Source organism: Cervus elaphus, chromosome 24 (genome assembly GCF_910594005.1).
Source record: "Cervus elaphus chromosome 24, mCerEla1.1, whole genome shotgun sequence".
Taxonomy (NCBI): domain Eukaryota; kingdom Metazoa; phylum Chordata; class Mammalia; order Artiodactyla; family Cervidae; genus Cervus; species Cervus elaphus.
In genome coordinates this window covers 61,929,966-61,946,076 of record NC_057838.1, presented here as the reverse complement: position 1 = coordinate 61,946,076, position 16,111 = coordinate 61,929,966, and the positions used below count along the sequence as shown (strand labels likewise).

The 16,111-nt window shown below is 50.4% G+C and overlaps 3 protein-coding genes across 12 annotated transcripts in view; 1 reads left to right on the top strand and 2 right to left on the bottom strand.

The window, feature by feature from the left end:
* The first annotated feature begins 1,332 nt into the window (after positions 1–1,332).
* On the top strand, positions 1,333–2,561 carry NDUFAF3 (NADH:ubiquinone oxidoreductase complex assembly factor 3). Its single transcript, XM_043886535.1, has 5 exons — positions 1,333–1,530; positions 1,609–1,801; positions 1,960–2,026; positions 2,121–2,221; positions 2,300–2,561. Exons 1-5 carry the CDS (start codon positions 1,454–1,456, stop codon positions 2,414–2,416), a joined length of 555 nt encoding a protein of 184 aa, XP_043742470.1. The 5' UTR covers positions 1,333–1,453; the 3' UTR covers positions 2,417–2,561.
* Positions 2,562–3,335: 774 nt separating this feature from the next.
* Positions 3,336–8,258, bottom strand: IMPDH2 (inosine monophosphate dehydrogenase 2). Of its 2 annotated transcripts, XM_043885333.1 has the most exons (15): positions 8,051–8,258; positions 7,567–7,615; positions 7,250–7,351; positions 7,059–7,133; positions 6,525–6,731; positions 5,920–6,007; positions 5,648–5,847; positions 5,476–5,566; positions 5,282–5,377; positions 4,956–5,027; positions 4,173–4,316; positions 3,943–4,087; positions 3,704–3,847; positions 3,539–3,622; positions 3,336–3,436 (listed from the first exon to the last, which is right to left on the bottom strand). In XM_043885333.1, exons 1-15 carry the CDS (start codon positions 8,146–8,148, stop codon positions 3,415–3,417), a joined length of 1,617 nt encoding a protein of 538 aa, XP_043741268.1. In that variant the 5' UTR covers positions 8,149–8,258; the 3' UTR covers positions 3,336–3,414. The 2 variants fall into 2 exon arrangements, with proteins under 2 accessions (XP_043741268.1, XP_043741269.1); XM_043885334.1 differs by lacking the exon at positions 4,956–5,027 and having other exon boundaries at positions 3,337–3,436; positions 8,051–8,256.
* A 231-nt stretch (positions 8,259–8,489) lies between these two features.
* Positions 8,490–16,111, bottom strand: part of QRICH1 (glutamine rich 1) — a 41,249-nt gene continuing 33,627 nt past the window's right edge. For all 9 annotated transcript variants that reach the window (XM_043885322.1, XM_043885324.1, XM_043885328.1 and 6 more), the window contains 4 exons: positions 11,671–11,779; positions 11,164–11,315; positions 10,742–10,832; positions 8,490–9,432 (listed from right to left, as the gene is read on the bottom strand). In XM_043885322.1, the coding sequence (XP_043741257.1) occupies positions 9,240–9,432; positions 10,742–10,832; positions 11,164–11,315; positions 11,671–11,779 (545 nt within the window). In that variant the 3' untranslated portion in view covers positions 8,490–9,239. The remainder of the gene's footprint in view (positions 9,433–10,741; positions 10,833–11,163; positions 11,316–11,670; positions 11,780–16,111) is intronic.

Sequence of the window (16,111 nt, the reverse complement as noted above, 5' to 3'; positions counted from 1 at the left end):
AGACAACAGCTGCTTTTGGGATTCCGTTGCCCGCTGTCCAGCCATGGCGGGGCGGGGAGGGCGGGGGTAGGCGGGAGGGCGGTTTGAGAGGATTATCCTTCTCCCTAGGGAAATCAAACCCCCCATTCCTATCCCAGGAGGCGGACCCAGGAGTAGACGGTGAAACCAAGACGAATGGGGAAAAGCCGCTCACCTAGGCCCCCAAACAACAGGTGTGGGGTGGGGGGGGGGGGGGGGGCTTCCCTGGGACCAGGTCTCGATTCGGATTAGATCCGCAGGGTAGAATTAGACCTGTTGGTCCCATGCAGTCAGGGCCATTGTAGTGACGGCGGTGGGGCGGGCTTCGGGATCAGCCAAGAGGGAAGCGCGCCCGTGGGGTCGGAGAGGAAGTAAACCCTCCTCGGGGACTCCCCCGCACCCAGGGCCCTTTGTCCGGTGACGCTGCCAGTACCCGGAGCGCTAGAGGCCCCGTGGGCCCGCACTGCAGTGACGGGACTCCCGGAAACCCATTGCGACCATCCTCGGTTGTGCCGAGCCTCCCGCCAGCCCGGCCCAGCGGGCAGGAGACGCGGCAACGTGCCCCTGAGACCAACACACGGTGGGCGCGCGGAGATGCCGGAACCTGCGCGGGCGCCAGCGATTCTCACGCCAGTAGGCCTTCTGATTCGGCTCAAGACGCGGGGCACGGGATTCTCGGAGCGCGAGCGAAGTGCGCGACAACAGGGCGAGGCTCCAGCCGCTGTCTGCTTCACCGTCTGGTCCGGTTTGACCCGCTAGTCGCGAAGAGCCGCTTGAAGTTCCCGACCAACGCGTCCCCTTCCGCTTGCTCCGGCCGCAGAGTTGGAGCCATTTTAAGGCGAAACCCCCGGCCACGCCCCTTCGGGCTCCGGAGAAGCCAATCCAGGCTCAGCCACGCCCCGTGCGACTCGCGGCCGCGACGCCAACGGTCGCGCGGGTGACGGTTAGGGAGGGGCGGGACTCGGGGGGCGAGCGACGGAAACCTGAGCTGCCCGCCCGGGCCTCGGAACCCGAAGCTCTAAAGCTGGGATTCGAGGCTGGCGGGGTGTGGGCGGGCGCCACGCCCAGGCCAGGTGTTTGCGACTCCAACAGGTGCTCGGCCGCCCTCCCCCGGCCCTGGGAGCCCGGCGTAATGGCTGAGAGCTGGGGACCAGGCAGTGCCCTGCGGCCGGCCGCGCCTCCAGGTGTCCGGCTCCCCCAGGACGGCCTGCGGGCGCCCGGGGCGGGGCGAACGGCAGGTGCTGACACCGGAGCCGCGCTGGGGGACGCGGCCTCCTGGGACGGAGGCCCCTGGCCCGCTCCCTCCCTTCTCCCGCGCTGGGCCGGCCGAGCCGCGCGGTGTCCTCCGCGACGCTGGGGGCGCTGCAACCGCGCTGGGCTGGGGACGCCACGACCCCGTTGACCCTGCGCCAGCCTCCCAGCGCGCCGGTCCGCCATGGCCGCAGCGTTTGTGCTTCGGAACCTGTACCGCGCACGACCCGCGCTTCGCTGTCCGCCCGCGGAGCTGCCATGGTGAGCCCGGATGCGGTGTCCCTGACCACCTGCCCCACGGCCGGCCATTCCCGGGCCCCTGACAGTACATCTCCGCAGGGCCCCGCGGCGGGGGCATCGGCTCACGCCGGCGGATGACGAGCTGTATCAACGGACGCGCATCTCACTGCTGCAGCGCGAGTCCCCGCTCGCCATGTACATCGACAGCTACAGCAGCCGCGGCTTCGTGGTCAACGGGAATCGCGTGTTTGGACCTTGCGCGCTCCTCCCGCAGTCGGTGGTGCAGTGGAACGTGAGCGCTTCCCTACAGTGAGGAAACCGAGAGCCGGAGTCACGGGCCTGCCTGTCCCTAGCAAACCTGGCTTTTCTTTCATCCCGCTCTGGAGCAGGTAGAGGGTCTCTGGGAAAACCTACGTGGGCTTATATTTAACTTGCCGCCTCCCCACACAGGTAGGTTCCTATCAGGACATCACCGAGGAAAGCTTCTCTCTCTTTTGGATGCTGGAGCCCCGGATAGGTATTGGAGGAGGGGAGGGCTGAAGTGCTGAGCCCCAGAAACGCACCCTCTCGACCGAGCTGGTTGTAGACTAGCCCTGCCCTTCCTTTCCTAGAGATTGTTGTGGTAGGCACTGGAGACCGGACTGAGCGGCTGCAGCCCCACGTGCTGCGAGCCATGAGGCAGAGGGGCATCGCTGTGGAGGTGCAGGACACAGTATGTCCGGGACTGGGGAACGGGGAGGGGAGCCCAGGCTGAGCCCTGGCCCGGCTGACGCTAGCTTTCTCTTTCCAGCCCAATGCCTGTGCCACTTTCAACTTCCTCTGTCATGAAGGACGAGTGACAGGAGCTGCTCTCATTCCCCCACCTGGAGGGACTGCACTCACATCTCAGGCCCAAGCTGCAGAATGAACCACCAGAACTGACTTGTCCAGGAGGGCCTTGTCACCTTTTGCAGAATGCAGGGGTGCCCAAAGCTTTCACTAGCCCCTACCCTTTGGCACTGTAAGACTTGTTTTGCTTGCCAGCAAATTAATAATTTAAGCCACTTGTCTGATTTTGTACTAGGTATGTTGCTGGCCAGGAGCTGTTGGCTCAATGGGTTCTTGGAAGGGGTTGTAAACGAACCAGGGGGTTATGGCTTGGCCTCTGGGAGGCCAGGGGGCAATAAGGGCACCTGTTCTAAACTGTAGGTCTGTCTACTTGCTCACATACAGATTTGAGGGGAACTCTGTGCTTCCTCCACGATGTCCCTTAGAGATTTACATTAGAGAATACATGAAAAGCGAAAGTGTTAGTCACTCAATCGTGTCCAACTCTTTGTGACCCCATGGACTGCAGCCCACCAGGCTCTGTTCATGGAATTCTCCAGGCAAGAATATTGGAGTGGGTTGTCATTTCCTTCTCCAGGAGATCTTCCCCACCCAGGGATAGAACCTGGGTCTCCCACGTTGCAGGCAGACTCTTTACCAACTGAGCCATCAGGGAAGGTTCAGAGAACACATATGTGGGTCTAAACCTGGTCCCATGTGGCCAAACTTTGAGCTAGCAGGAGGTCCTGTGGATGCGAGTCCAAAGCCCCATGGACTTTTCCACGACCCTCTGTAAATGCCCAGAGTCAGTTCTCAGTGTGAGACTAAACTCTTGGGTGCCAGAGCTGGTCTGAACTGCCTTTTGAGCTACCCTAGGAGGAGCTTTTTGAATCTGGTTAGCAACCCCCACTTCCAGGTCCTTAGAGCATCCTTATCTCAAGGCCAGAGGCTTTCTCTGGAAGGGCAGTGTTGTGTGTTTGTGTGTTTGTGACAGCAGCAGCTGCAGAGCCCCACCTGCTTGTTGACCTCAAATATCAGGCATCACTTTTTTCCAAACTTTTATTGAAAAATCGACGGGGTATGCTGTATAATCCCTTTTCAGAAAAGACGCTTCTCATACCTGTTGGCAGAAGAACCAGCTGTGAAATGAGGGCAGGAGGATGGAGGCAGGGAAGAGACCTCTATCCCAAGGACAGAGGAGTAGAGAGGGTTGGCCACTTACGAGTGGAGGCTGTGGACACCACCTTCCACCTGGGCTGAGGATGTTCTCTTCTCAAACTTGAGCTCCCCAGAATACATCATGGCTCTGAAGAGGGGCAGATGTCAGATGTGGACAGCTGGCCCTGGGCCAGCCCCTCTACCCAAGGTCCCAGCTCTCTAAGCTTACCGGACTTGGGTCAGACTCTTGGCACCAATATCCTGGCAGGAGTGCTGGATGCCAGCAATCAAGTAGGGAACAAATTTGTGGATGGATCCTTTATCCTGAACAGCCCCAGACACCCCCTGGGCCACCTTGATTTTGTCTGCTTCACTGCAGGGAGAGGCAGGGAAACATGGGCAAAGTCAAAACATGGATGATGATGCTGGTACAAGATTAGCATGGGGTAACTGACCTGCCTGTCCCACCTGAAATATCGGTTCTGGCTGCTGAGATGCTTGTCCATGGCATCGAGAGAACCCATACCACGGTATTTCTTTAGCCGGATTCCATCAGAGAAGAAGTACTCGCCAGGGGCCTCAGTGGTAGCAGCCAGGAGGGAGCCCATCATAACTATGGACAGAAGGAGTGCTGGGGGAAGACCCTGAATGGCATTAGGGAAGGAGTCCCACCAGGCTTCCTGAGTGTTGGGTCTCACCTGTGGAGGCTCCAAGGGCCAAAGCTTTGGCAATATGGCCCACATTTTGGATTCCACCGTCAGCGATGACAGGAACACCAAAACGCCGCGCATATTCTGACACCTTGTAAACAGCTGTTGCTTGGGGCCGCCCACAGGCCAGCACTGTTGAGACATGGAGGAACAAATGGAGGGCTGGAGTTAGTGGGGACAGGCAAGAGGCTCTGGTGCCACAAATCAGCATCCAGGAGCTCTCAGCTACACCTGCTAAGAATCTTGTCTGGGATGGCTGCTGCCCCGTCTGCCTTAAACAGTACAAATAGCTGTGATGGCCTCCACTCACCCTTGGCGTGTGCGCGTGCATGTGTGCATGGCCCAGGGCAGCCTCAGGCACATGCAGTCAGCAGCCAGGAAAGCCCCACCCAATTGGTATCAGATAGGGTAGGGGTCACCGTGCAGTTAGTACCCAGAGACCCGCCCCTTGCTCCCTGCATGGTGGGCTGCTCAGGCAAGATCAGGGCAGTGGTCATGTGGAAAGAAGAGTGGAGCCCAGAGTTGGTCCTGAAGCTGTGCCTACTGCAGGAGGTATGGGCAGAGCCGGGCCTACCTGGAGAAGGGCCTGCCCTACAAACACCCCAGAAGAGAAGGGAGCTGTGTTCTTGAGCAGCTCCCAAAACCATAGTCTGTCCTTCAGTCTGCCCTGCCCACCCGCCAGCACCACAAACCCCGGGGGCTACAGCTACAGTCAACCAAGCAGCCGGGCAGTGGGCAGCTGGGCCGGCCAGTGGGCCGGGCCGGACTTACTATAGCAGCCCGTGACAGTAGAAGGGCATTTGGGGCTGTGGGACTTTATGTCTGGAGGGATCTTGGGAGCCGCTAAATAAAACAAACAGACCAGAGTTTAGAGAGGGCACGGAGCAGGAGCGGGGAGGCCAGGCAGGGGAAGTGGCAGGTGAAGAAGGACGAGAGCTCGTCTTGCTGTTACCCATCCAAGGGGCCTGTGTGGCCCTGGGGCTGCCCCTACTGGAGAACTGTGTAGCTCCTGAAAGAGCACTTGGCTCTGGCGCATGTGGGGCTAAGGGCCCTGCTAAAGCCTGGTCTCTGAGGCCTTTGCCAAAGCATTTTCTTACCTTCCTGAGTGATGCAGATGGAGCCGCTGCCCATTCCCACCCGCAGGGCATCTACACCAGCATCAATGAGGTTCTTGGCCTGAGCAGCCGTCACCACTGTAGGGAGGAACAGGGAAAGGCTCATGTGAAGGTCTACATGGGACCTAGCTCCCCAACTCTTGCCCCACATACTTCAGTGCCCTCTCTTGTCTCACCATTGCCTCCAATGACTTGGAGACTGGGGTATTTCTCTTTGATGTACTTGATCATGTTCATCTGGAAGATGGAGTTTCCCTGGGAAGAGTCCTGGGACAGGAATGTGGCCCCAGTGAGACTGTGGTACAGCAGCTGCTCCTACCACCCCACCTTGCCTGTGCCGCAGCTCACCAAAACCACTACGTCCACACCAGCCTGGGACAGCAAGTCCAGCCGATACTTGTCATCCTCATGAGTGCCAATGGCTGCTCCACACAGCAGCTGCTTCTTGGCATCTTTGGAGGCCAGTGGGTAATCTCGGTTTTTCTTCAGGTCTGTCCGGGCAATGATTGCCACCAGTTCATCATTTTCATTTACAATGGGTAACTTTCCTGAGGGTAGGCAAGACATAAATCAGGACCTTGGTCTTTGGTTCCTGAACCCTTCCTACCTCGAGGACTCACCCTTCTTGCTACGCTGCAGAATTTCATTTGCTTCCTTCAATGTGATGCCTGCAGGGGCTACCACCAAGTCTTCCCTCTTTGTCATGATCTATGAGAGAGGGGAGTTGTGAGGAGAGACAATAAGAGATCAGGCCTCCCAACAGACCTTGCCCTAACTCAAGGGTGAGGTTCCAAACACCATCATGTTTTGACACCTGCATCCAGCCTGCCCTCAAGTAAACACAACAGTCTTATCTATTGGCAAGAGTGAGAATTTAGTAGAAATGACACCAGGTACACGGAGCACATTACCAAAAAAAAAAGCCATACCAAAGCAATGACAAGAGGAGGCTTAAGTTGGTCCTTGAGCACTGGCCCCCTCTGGGAGTGGCAAAAAAACTGGGGTATGAAAAAAAAAAAAAAAAACTGGGGTATGCCTGCAAATATTTTGGCAGATTCAAAGCCTTTGGTGGGGAAGGGATGCAGGTGTCCTATTAAAGGGTCAGAAACTTGGGCACTCATCCTTCCTCAACACCAGCACCCTCAGAGATGCCATTTGGGCAACAGAGTAGAAGCCGCCTAATCTTGAGCCTGGGCTGTCAGGGTTTGGATGTGATGTTACCCACCTCTCCCAAAAGCCGGTCATGTTCCTCCTCCTTGAGAAAATCAATGTCCCTTGAGGAGATGATGCCCACCAGGTGGCTTCCCATCCGGCCTGTGTCAGTGATGGGGATACCACAGAAGCCATGCCGGGCCTTGGCTTCAAAGACATCCCTCACGCGATCCCTGGGACTGAGGACCACAGGGTCTGTGATGAATCCCTGCTCATATTTCTGGAAGGGGTGGTGGAAAAAGGTACTTCTGAACCATTTTCATCAAGCTCTTGGTCTGAAGCCTGGGATCTGTGCCAACTCCCCCTTTGGCAGTGCCACAGGATCAGATCACAATCACAAAACACTTCAAACCCAGAGCTCGGAAACATGAGTGGACTGTAGGCACTGTCCACGTGGTCCTCTTCTGCAGCTCTAAGACACGAAGTCTCAGGCTCTTCTCAGGAAATGAACCCCCACAGTGAGAAAAAAGTTAGAGTAAATCACCCATCCCCACCCCACTCCACCACCGTGAAATTCCCAGGAACTCATGATCCTCGCCCTTCTGACCTTCACTTTCCGAACTTCATTGGCCTGGAATTCTGGTGTACAATTGTGATGAATGAAGCCAATACCACCCGTAAGCTGCAGGATACATAGAAAGAAAACAGGGAAAAAGTGACCAAAAAACTGTCATGATTGTATGCCTCTGGGAAAGATAGATGTGGCCCCTGCTTCTGCCCTCAAACCATAGTGCTCACCGCCATTGCTATGGCCATCCCAGCCTCTGTGACTGTGTCCATGGGTGAGGAAACCAGTGGGGTCTTCAGAGTGATCTTTTTAGTCAGAGCAGAGGTCAGGTCCTAAAGAAACAAAACCGACTAATGTGCAAAAGCACTTCATAAACCTCAAGGCAGTACCATGTTCTCCACAAAACAGGTGCTTTGTATGACCTGCATGCCAGTAAAACCCTTAATAGGCATCCACCCCCAAACACAATCTACTGAGGTAGCCGAGAGGAGACAGCAGCACCTTATCCAACCCTGACACTCAGGATCCTGTTCCTGTCCATACTCACCACTTGGTCTGCTGTGAAGTCGATGTACCCGGGGAGAATGAGAAAGTCACTATGGGAGGGGAATTGGGAATAAGGGTTAGGCTTACGGCAGCCTGAGATGCCATCCTCACAGATCATCTCTGAAGGCATTTGAGCAGAAAGGGCAATGACCTAAACCGAGTATCACAAGCAAGGCAGAGGTAGAGAACAAGGTAGAGATGGAGACAGGGGACCTTTTCTGCCACCAGCTGTCATTAGCACCGCTGGCAAACTGACAACTCCATGTGCCCAGAGAACGGAGTTCCTAGGCTGGAAATCCGAGACGCTACCAAGATGCCCTCTCCATCCCGCCCGCTTCAGACCTGTCAAACCAAACCTCGTAGACGAATATCTGGAACCCGCCTCCCAGGCCCTACCTAAACTAGCTGAATGGAGGGCCCACCCGGCCCCCCAACCCAAGCGCGCCGCCCCTCTCCTGGCCCAGGTGAGCCCGCGAGGCCCGCACTTGTAGGTGAGGCCGTCCCCGCAGTTGAACAGCTGCTGTGCTGTAAGCCCGTCGTCCGGCACGTAAGACGTGCCCCCGCTAATCAGGTAGTCGGCCATGGCTAGCGCGGGGAAAAGCCGCGTGTCTCCGAGGACAGGGCCGCAGAGGCCTCTGCTTTCTGGGCCGCGCGAATATAAACTCGCTGATATCGTCACTGCGCCATGCGCGTCGCTTACGTCACGACGCAGCACGCAAAGGCGGAGCCCACTGGCCTCTAGGGCGGGGCTGGCGGGGTCGCGCATGCGCACTGTACGCCCTAACCGAGTCGCTGGGGGATTCGGCAGTTTCCCGTCGCAACCCCCTCCCGCAGGACTTTGCCCTGAGCAATTAACAGGCAAGGCTTGGCTTCCACTGTCCCGCCTGACTCCTCCCAAATAAAGAGGCGTTGTTCACTAGCATGTTGAAAAGACGTGCTTGTCATTCTTAATAAACAACTAGATTAAGAATACATAAGAGAAACAGAGTGGTATCTTTATATGATACACAAGTGTATGTTACAAGAATTCCATCAGGCACAGAAGCCTCAGGTTTAAGGCCTCAGTGTTAGGCCAGGGTGGGGGGAAAAAAAAGGCATGGTAAAGTTTTTACTTTAACATCTAAAATGTCACTTGTCATAAAGGAGGGTGTAATAGAAATTGTCTTTAATAAATCATAATTGAAGTTCCCCTCATTTTCCTTCCGTTAAGATGCTAGGTTTGTGTCTGAGCATGAAGAAAGAAAAGACCGTGGCTCCCCCGTGGTCAGCGAAGTCTGCCAGTCAGAGTGGAAGCCAGCTGGGGAGATTCCCTGGAGGGTCCATCCATCATTAATTCCATCTTTCTGGAGGAAGGGAAGGGGCCACATTTCTCCTAACAGTCCAAGCCCTTTCCTCAGGCCCCACACAAAAAAAAGTCAGCCAGCAACTTTCCAGGACATCTGGCTCTCAGGAAACCCTGAGCCCCTATGGGCTGAGGAGTCCCCACAGCAGGTTTATGAAGATGCACAAGGGGGCAAAGTTTCCTTTTACATTTGAAACAGAAGCAGTCTGAAAGGCTTCATAACTACACCAATAAAAAAAGAAAAGAAAAAAAATGGAGGCCTCTTCTTTAGTGTGAAACTGTGTCCGTTTTTTTCCTGGATGGTCTCCCATGCACCATGGCTGAGGGGTCTCTCAGTGCATGGTGCTGGCGCTGGCCACCGCAATGGCCTCCTGAATTTCTCGTATCACCAGGATCCGAGTCAGCATCTGCCCCATCTGCTCTCTGCTGATAGGCTGGACTGAGTACCAGATCGGGCTGTTGGGGGCCACCACCGGCTCGGGCGTCAGGTAAAACGTGTCATTCCGGCCTTTCACACTCTGGGGGCTGGAGAATATATGGGTAAAAAGCTGGGTAAAAGCGTCATAATCTCAACCTTCCCACCTTGAACCTCCTGGACAGATGCTATCTACAAAAGATGGGGAGTTCTGGAAAGAATGGTGGCATAACTCTGAACCAGTTTCACCACCTATCTATCTCCAAGTCTTTGCTTATGCTGTTTCCTCTAACCCCATCCATTGATAATTTCTCAACTTCACCTATCTGACTTCTCAGCTTGCTGTGATGCTTCGGCCTCTACCTGGACTCACTCCCACTCCCCATGTTGTGCTGTACTTCTCTTAAGTACTTAGCATATGCCATCCTCTAACAGTTATTCATCCACTGGTTCAGTTTATCAAAGGGCTACTGTGTGCCAGGCCTGCACTAGGTGCTCATATTAAAAGAAGTGAGTAAGACCCAAGAGTCCCTATATAATGAGGGTAAGAGGGGAGACAGACAGCAATCAAAACAGTTAGCTAAAGACAAAATAACAAGCAGTGGTAAGGGCTACAGAAGAAACAGCCAGAGGGAACAGGTAGGGAATCTGGAAATACTTCTCTGATAAACTTCTTTTAGGAAGAATGGATGGGATGAATAGGAGCTAACTGACCAAACAGATAGGGGATGGCATGGTGAGCCCAACAGGGAAAAATTCTGTGCAGAGGTCTTGAGGAAGGGAGAGCAAGATACCCTTCAGTAGAGAAAAGCAGTGTGACTAGAGAGTGAAGAGCTATGAGGACAACAGGTTAGCAAGGGAGCATGTATGAAAGGCCCTGCTGGTAATTAGGATTACTGTTTTTCTTTGTAGAATAAAAGAAAACCACTGAAGGTTTTCATCTAAGTAACATAAGACCTACAATGTTGAAAGATCTGCTGGCAGTATTGTGAGGATGATACGCCCAACTGCAGGAGCAAGAAGACAGCAAAAGCCAAGGAGAGGAGCTCCCCTACACCTATGGTATAGTGACCAAAGGTCAAGACAAGGAAAACGCAGGGCTATATGCTCAATATGTGAGAGATGCAGCCTCTCTGTACCTTCCCCCCTTGACCTTCACCCCCTCTCCACCAAAGTGGACCATCAGGGAGCAGCCCTGGGCACATGCTTTGGGAAAACCAGTAAGTGTGCTTCTATATTTAGCCTTTTGGAAATCTGCTTTTACTTAGCCTGGGAATTGAGAATGCTTCTGTGAGCACGCGTGCGCGCGCGTACACACAGATACACACACACACAAGCAGAGGCACACACAGACACACAGATACACACACGTGTGCATACACCCACACCCACACCCCCAGTCACACTCAACCTCCTCACCATTTAAAGAGGTAGAAATCGTAGAGCTTGATTGGGCATCTCAGTGGGTTCTCTGGATTTTCCGTCTGCTCTGCATACATGTCATCTGTAACTATAAAACATACCCCCCACCACAGACATGGCATCAGACTGCCTTTACTTAGTCTCAGATTAGGAACCTCAGCCTTTCAGCCATCCCAACTAGGAAATACTGGGAAGGAAAAGGGTATGAGGCATGGGCGGTGAATATGAAAGGAAAGGCAGCTATCATTTCTGGGGCAGCTCTGCTTCTAGGAGAGTTTGAAGTCAGTGGCTGGCGAGAGGGGAAGGGAGCATTCCTATCCGGCAAATCCCCATCTTCACACTCGTCACTAGCCCCTCAGGCACAAAGGCTGAGCAGAACTAGTAGCACCTGTTTCTGCAAACCCTGCCTCCTTCCCTACCTTTCTGGCCAGTCTGGTGTATCCCAAGTGCCTTCAGGTACCGAATACTCGTGCTTTTATCCTTGGGATTAGAGGGGTTCTTCTTTGTCTGTCGTAAGACCTTGGAGAAGGCCAGTTTCATGTGCTGGTCCACTGTCTTCAACAGGAAGTATCTGCACCACAAGCGAAAGCAAGGCAAAGGGAGGGGTGCCAGGAGGAGACCATGACTTACCCTCCGCCATCAGTGCTTCAGAGGAGCCGATGCCCACACTCCCAGAATCTGGGCAGGCCCACACCCAAATACACTGTCCAGTGAGGAGTCTCATAAGGGCTGATGGGAGGGACCTGGCAAGGCTGTCTGCCTTACTGGTCGCCACAAAAAATGTAGCCAAGTGGGGTGGAGGGCTTCACTAGCCCAAAGGCTCTCAAGTATGTCAAAGGATCTCAGAAGTCCATCTGGATAGTTTCTACCCTCTTCACCGGGCAGATGCCGGCAGTGGCTAAGCACAGAGCCTCTGGAACACTTACTTGGTGTTAAAGAACATGAGGGTGGTCAGCAGGGTGGAAGGGGAGTGAGCCCCCAGCTGCTTGCACTCCCACAGCATCTCCTCAGTCACGTGGCTGGGCAGGACATAGCCTAGGAGGAATAGAGTACTGCTACAACAAGAGGGTGGTGGGATGGGAGGCGTGAGGCACAGTGAGCACCACACAGGAGTACAAGTTTAACTGGAGAAGTCTTCCTGGGATATAGCAGAATCATCTGGAAAGCTTGTTAAAACACAAACAGCTGAGTCCCAACCCAACTTTCTGGGGGAGGACCCGAAAATGTGTGTTTTCAACAAGTTCCTAACACCACACTTTGAGAACCCCGGCCCTCCATTATTGCTCTCACTGGATGTTCATTCTTCCTCTAATCCCAGGTTAATATCAGGTAAAAGGACATCCCTCAGAGAGGTTGCAACACCCCAAAGTATAAATCGACCTCTGCATATATGCAAACTTCTCTGAAAAGAGCGTAGAGAGCTTTCATCATAGCTTCCAAGGTGTCCAGACCAGGGCCCAAAGAACTGGTATACACACCTCTGTTTGTCTTTGTTAAACCTCTATATCATCCATTCTCATCCCCTCTGGAAATAGGGCAGAATGATATTCAGATCCCTTATAGGTCTCCCCCCCAGGGCAGGTTTTACTTTCATGAGCTAACTGAAAGCTGGACAGGGACAAAGGCAGTGGTTTGATCAAGAGCTCTGGACACGCAGGTCTATACCAAAAATGACACAGGTTGATCACCAAGGCCCCTTGATGTGTTCATAAAACAGTCAATGTCCAAGTTTATGTGTATCAGGCACTGAGGACATGGTGAAACAGCAGCAAACACCAGCATTCTTCTACAGGCGTTTCAGGACTCTCCAGGCAGGCAGCAAGGGTGGCACTTTCTAGAAGCAGGGAAAGGAAGCCCAATACATTCCTTTCCTCTGGCCGTGACCAAGCTGGCCCCCTGATTCCATTAGCACTCTTCCATCTCTTCAGGGCCTGTCTGTCTCCACTCTTCTATTCTGCGGCCCAATGGCAGTAAGATAAACTTCCTTGCTGCTGTTGTTTAGTCGTGAAGTCGTGTCCAACTCTGCGACCCCAAGGACTGTAGCCCGCCAGGTTCCTCTGTCCATGGGATCTCCCAGGCAAGAATACTGGAGAGGACTGCCATTTCCTTCTCCAGGGGATCTTCCTTACTCTCAGACAAATCTTAAGCAGGATGAGTGACAGGAGACGCTCTCCTAGGGAAAGGCTAGCCCTAGGAATGGTCCAGGCATACATTTAGGATTGCTCTATTTTCTCTGGGTTCTCTCTGCTACCTTGTCACTTCCCTACCTTTAATCACTTCTTAACAGAGCAGCTTAAAGGGAACTTCAGGATCTGAAAATCAGAACTCCTAGCGTGGGCAACAGGAGATACAGATAGAAACAACATATAAAAGCCTCATAGTTCTGAATCTTAACTGCAAAGTATCAAAATGTTCTATTTTATATTTATTTCTTTAGTTCTGCCTAAAAACCATGACCAACCCAAGAAGCAATGAGCACCCCTACCACCCAGATGGTGGTAATGAAATACCATTTAACACTGAAAGGAACCAGCCTCCACGGAGAACTGATTGATTCCACACTGGGAGACAGAAAATGGCCAGGAAAAGCCTGGAAAATTTTTGGTGAACCAGAAATCAAGGAAGTAGGGTCGTGCCACACAGACTTAAGAGCCAATTTAAACAGGCTCCAAATGGCCAGACAGAACAATTTGTACACTATTTAAGATACCAAGTGCAATGAATTGAATCATTAAATATGTTTAAATTAACTTGCTCACAATGATTCTTTAAACAAGCAAAAGAAATGCCAGCTGAAGGAAGCTGGTAAACCAACTCATTACTGTCAAAACTGCTAAACAAAGGAGAAGAAACAAGCCCTCATCCTGCTTCTTCTATATAATCTCTACTGCTCGGAATTCAAAGAGTTGATGAGGGAAATTTTCTCTTTGTATTTCAGCTAATAAGGAAGAAATAATAACATTAGAATACCAATGCTTGCAACTCCTAATGAACTAATGGATCCAGACATCATGGGCACCCACCTATGATGTAACCCTGCCAAGAAGAAAACACACAGAAAAACCAAAACCTGATTTATCAAGTCTTTATATGCAACTACCAATAAACTGTAAATACAGGGGACAGAAGAATATGTTAAATTACAGCATGGAGATATTAATAGCAAAAATTAGACTGTAATAATTTAAAAGCCTAATTTCTTCCATAAATAAACTGCAAGAAAAATAAGTTTATTTTTGAATTTAATTAAAAGTTAATTAAGATTAAAACTAAACATTAAAAGATATCTATGCAATTTCAATGTGTGGAACTTATTTGCGCCTTGACTCAAGAAAAAGTGACATTTATGGGACAATTGGAAATGTGGAAAAGGGCAGATTTTGATGACATTGTGGACTATTCTTTTTTCTAAAAAAGTAAAATAATGGCATTGTGGTACATGAATTATGCTAAAACATTTATGCATAAAGTGTCTGGGATTTACTTCAAAATAATATGGGAGAGAGAAACAGATAATGTATAAATGGAACAAGATTTGCCATGGGTATGTGGGAATGCCATTATTCTATTCTGCTTATTTTTATATGTGCTTGAAATTTCCTTAACAAAACTTTTTATAAAGTGAATTTTATACAGCCACACTTGGTCTGAAAATCTATAAATCATGTACAGAAATTCACTTACTCAGGTGTCTAATGATACCTCCTTAGAGAGGCTTCTTTCCTAACGCCCTTAACACTTTCCATTCTGTGTGCTTTGTCCTTCGAAGTACTTAATTATCATAAATTAACTTATTTATACAGTCTCCCCATATTAGACTGTAAGCTTCATTTTTTCACTACTGAATTGTATTACCTACACCTGGAACTGCCTGGCACATAGTAGGCACTTAAAAGGTATTTGTTTAAATGATACTTTTTTTTTAACAGTTAAGCAGTGATTATGATGACAGATGATAACTAGACTAAATCATTTCATGGTATACACAAACTATATCAAGTCACTGTTGTACACTTGAAACTACTAAGTCAATTATATCTCATTTTTAAAAACTTAAACAATCAGTATACATTTTATTAAATGGTAGAGCCAGGATTAAAACTCAGATATTTGTGTGGACATAATTTTTACTTCATCTGGGTAAATAAGAAGAAGCATGACTGGTGGATCCTAAGGTAGCGCAATGTTTGGGAATTCAGCCATTCTAACAGGTATATAATGATATATCACTGTATCCATATATGTATGCACGTATGTATCAATATTTATGCAAGTCACACATGTGGCTTGCTGAATCTCAGTTCCCCAACCAGAGACTGAAGCCAGGCCACAGCAGTGAAAGCACTGAAATCTAACCATTAGGCCACCAGGGAACGCCCATCACTGTTGTTTTAATTTGCAACTGACTGATGATACATGATAAGTATCTTTTCATATACTTATCTGCCACCTTCTTTAGTGAATCATGTGTTCAGATCCTTTACCTATATTTTAACTGGGTTCTTTCTTTGTTTTGTTATTGTTGACTGTTAAAAGTTCTTTATAAATTTTGGATATCAGCCCTTTATCTGGTATGTGTTTTGTCAAGATTTCCTCCCAGTTTGTGGCTTGTCTTTCATTCTGTTAATGCCTTTCAGAGAGCGTAAGTTTTTGCTTTTTAATTTTTAATAAAGTCCAACTTACCAATTTTTTCCCTTTCATATGTTATTCTTTTTATGCTGTACCTAGAAAGTTACCACCAGACCTAACGTCACCTAGATTTTCTCCTATTTTACCTTCTAGCAATTTTATAGTTTTACATTTGGGTCTATGATTCATTTTTAATGTGGCTGTCCAGCTGTTCTAGTAGTGTTAGTTGAAAAGACCATCCTGGGGATTTCCTGGAGGTTCAGTGGTTAGGACTCGACACTTTCACTACATGGCCCAGGTTGAATCCCTGGTCAGGGAACTAAGACCCCATGAGCTGCAGAGTAAAGCCAAAAAAGAGAGAAAAAGAAAAAAGGACTATCCTTTCTCCATTAACTGCCTTTGCCCCTTAGTCAAAGATAAATTGGTTATACTCATGTGGCTTTATTTCCAGACTCTATATTCTGTTCCATGAATTTGTCTATTCTTTCACCAAAGACCTGCAGGCAATGTTTACAGCTGCTTTATCTATAACTGCCAAAACATGGAAGCAACCAAAATGTCCTTTAATTGGTGAATGGATAAACTGTGGCACATTCATAAAATGGAATACTATAAAAAGCAATAAAAAGAAATGAGCTATCAAGCCATGAAAAGACATGCAGGAACATTAAATGTATATTGTTAAGTGAAAGAAATTAATACTAAAGTATTCTAACTATATGACATTCTGAACAAGGC

Coding starts and splice junctions, on each gene's coding strand:
- NDUFAF3 (XM_043886535.1), top strand. CDS start 1,454: ATGGCCGCAGCGTTTGTGCTTCGGAACCTGTACCGCGCACGACCCGCG. Junction 1,531..1,608: donor CCGCCCGCGGAGCTGCCATG/GTGAGCCCGGAT, acceptor ACATCTCCGCAG/GGCCCCGCGGCGGGGGCATC. Junction 1,802..1,959: donor AGTCGGTGGTGCAGTGGAAC/GTGAGCGCTTCC, acceptor CTCCCCACACAG/GTAGGTTCCTATCAGGACAT.
- IMPDH2 (XM_043885333.1), bottom strand. CDS start 8,148: ATGGCCGACTACCTGATTAGCGGGGGCACGTCTTACGTGCCGGACGAC. Junction 7,616..8,050: donor GGGGACGGCCTCACCTACAA/GTGCGGGCCTCG, acceptor CCCCTCCCATAG/TGACTTTCTCATTCTCCCCG. Junction 3,437..3,538: donor GGTGTCCACAGCCTCCACTC/GTAAGTGGCCAA, acceptor TTCTGCCAACAG/GTATGAGAAGCGTCTTTTCT.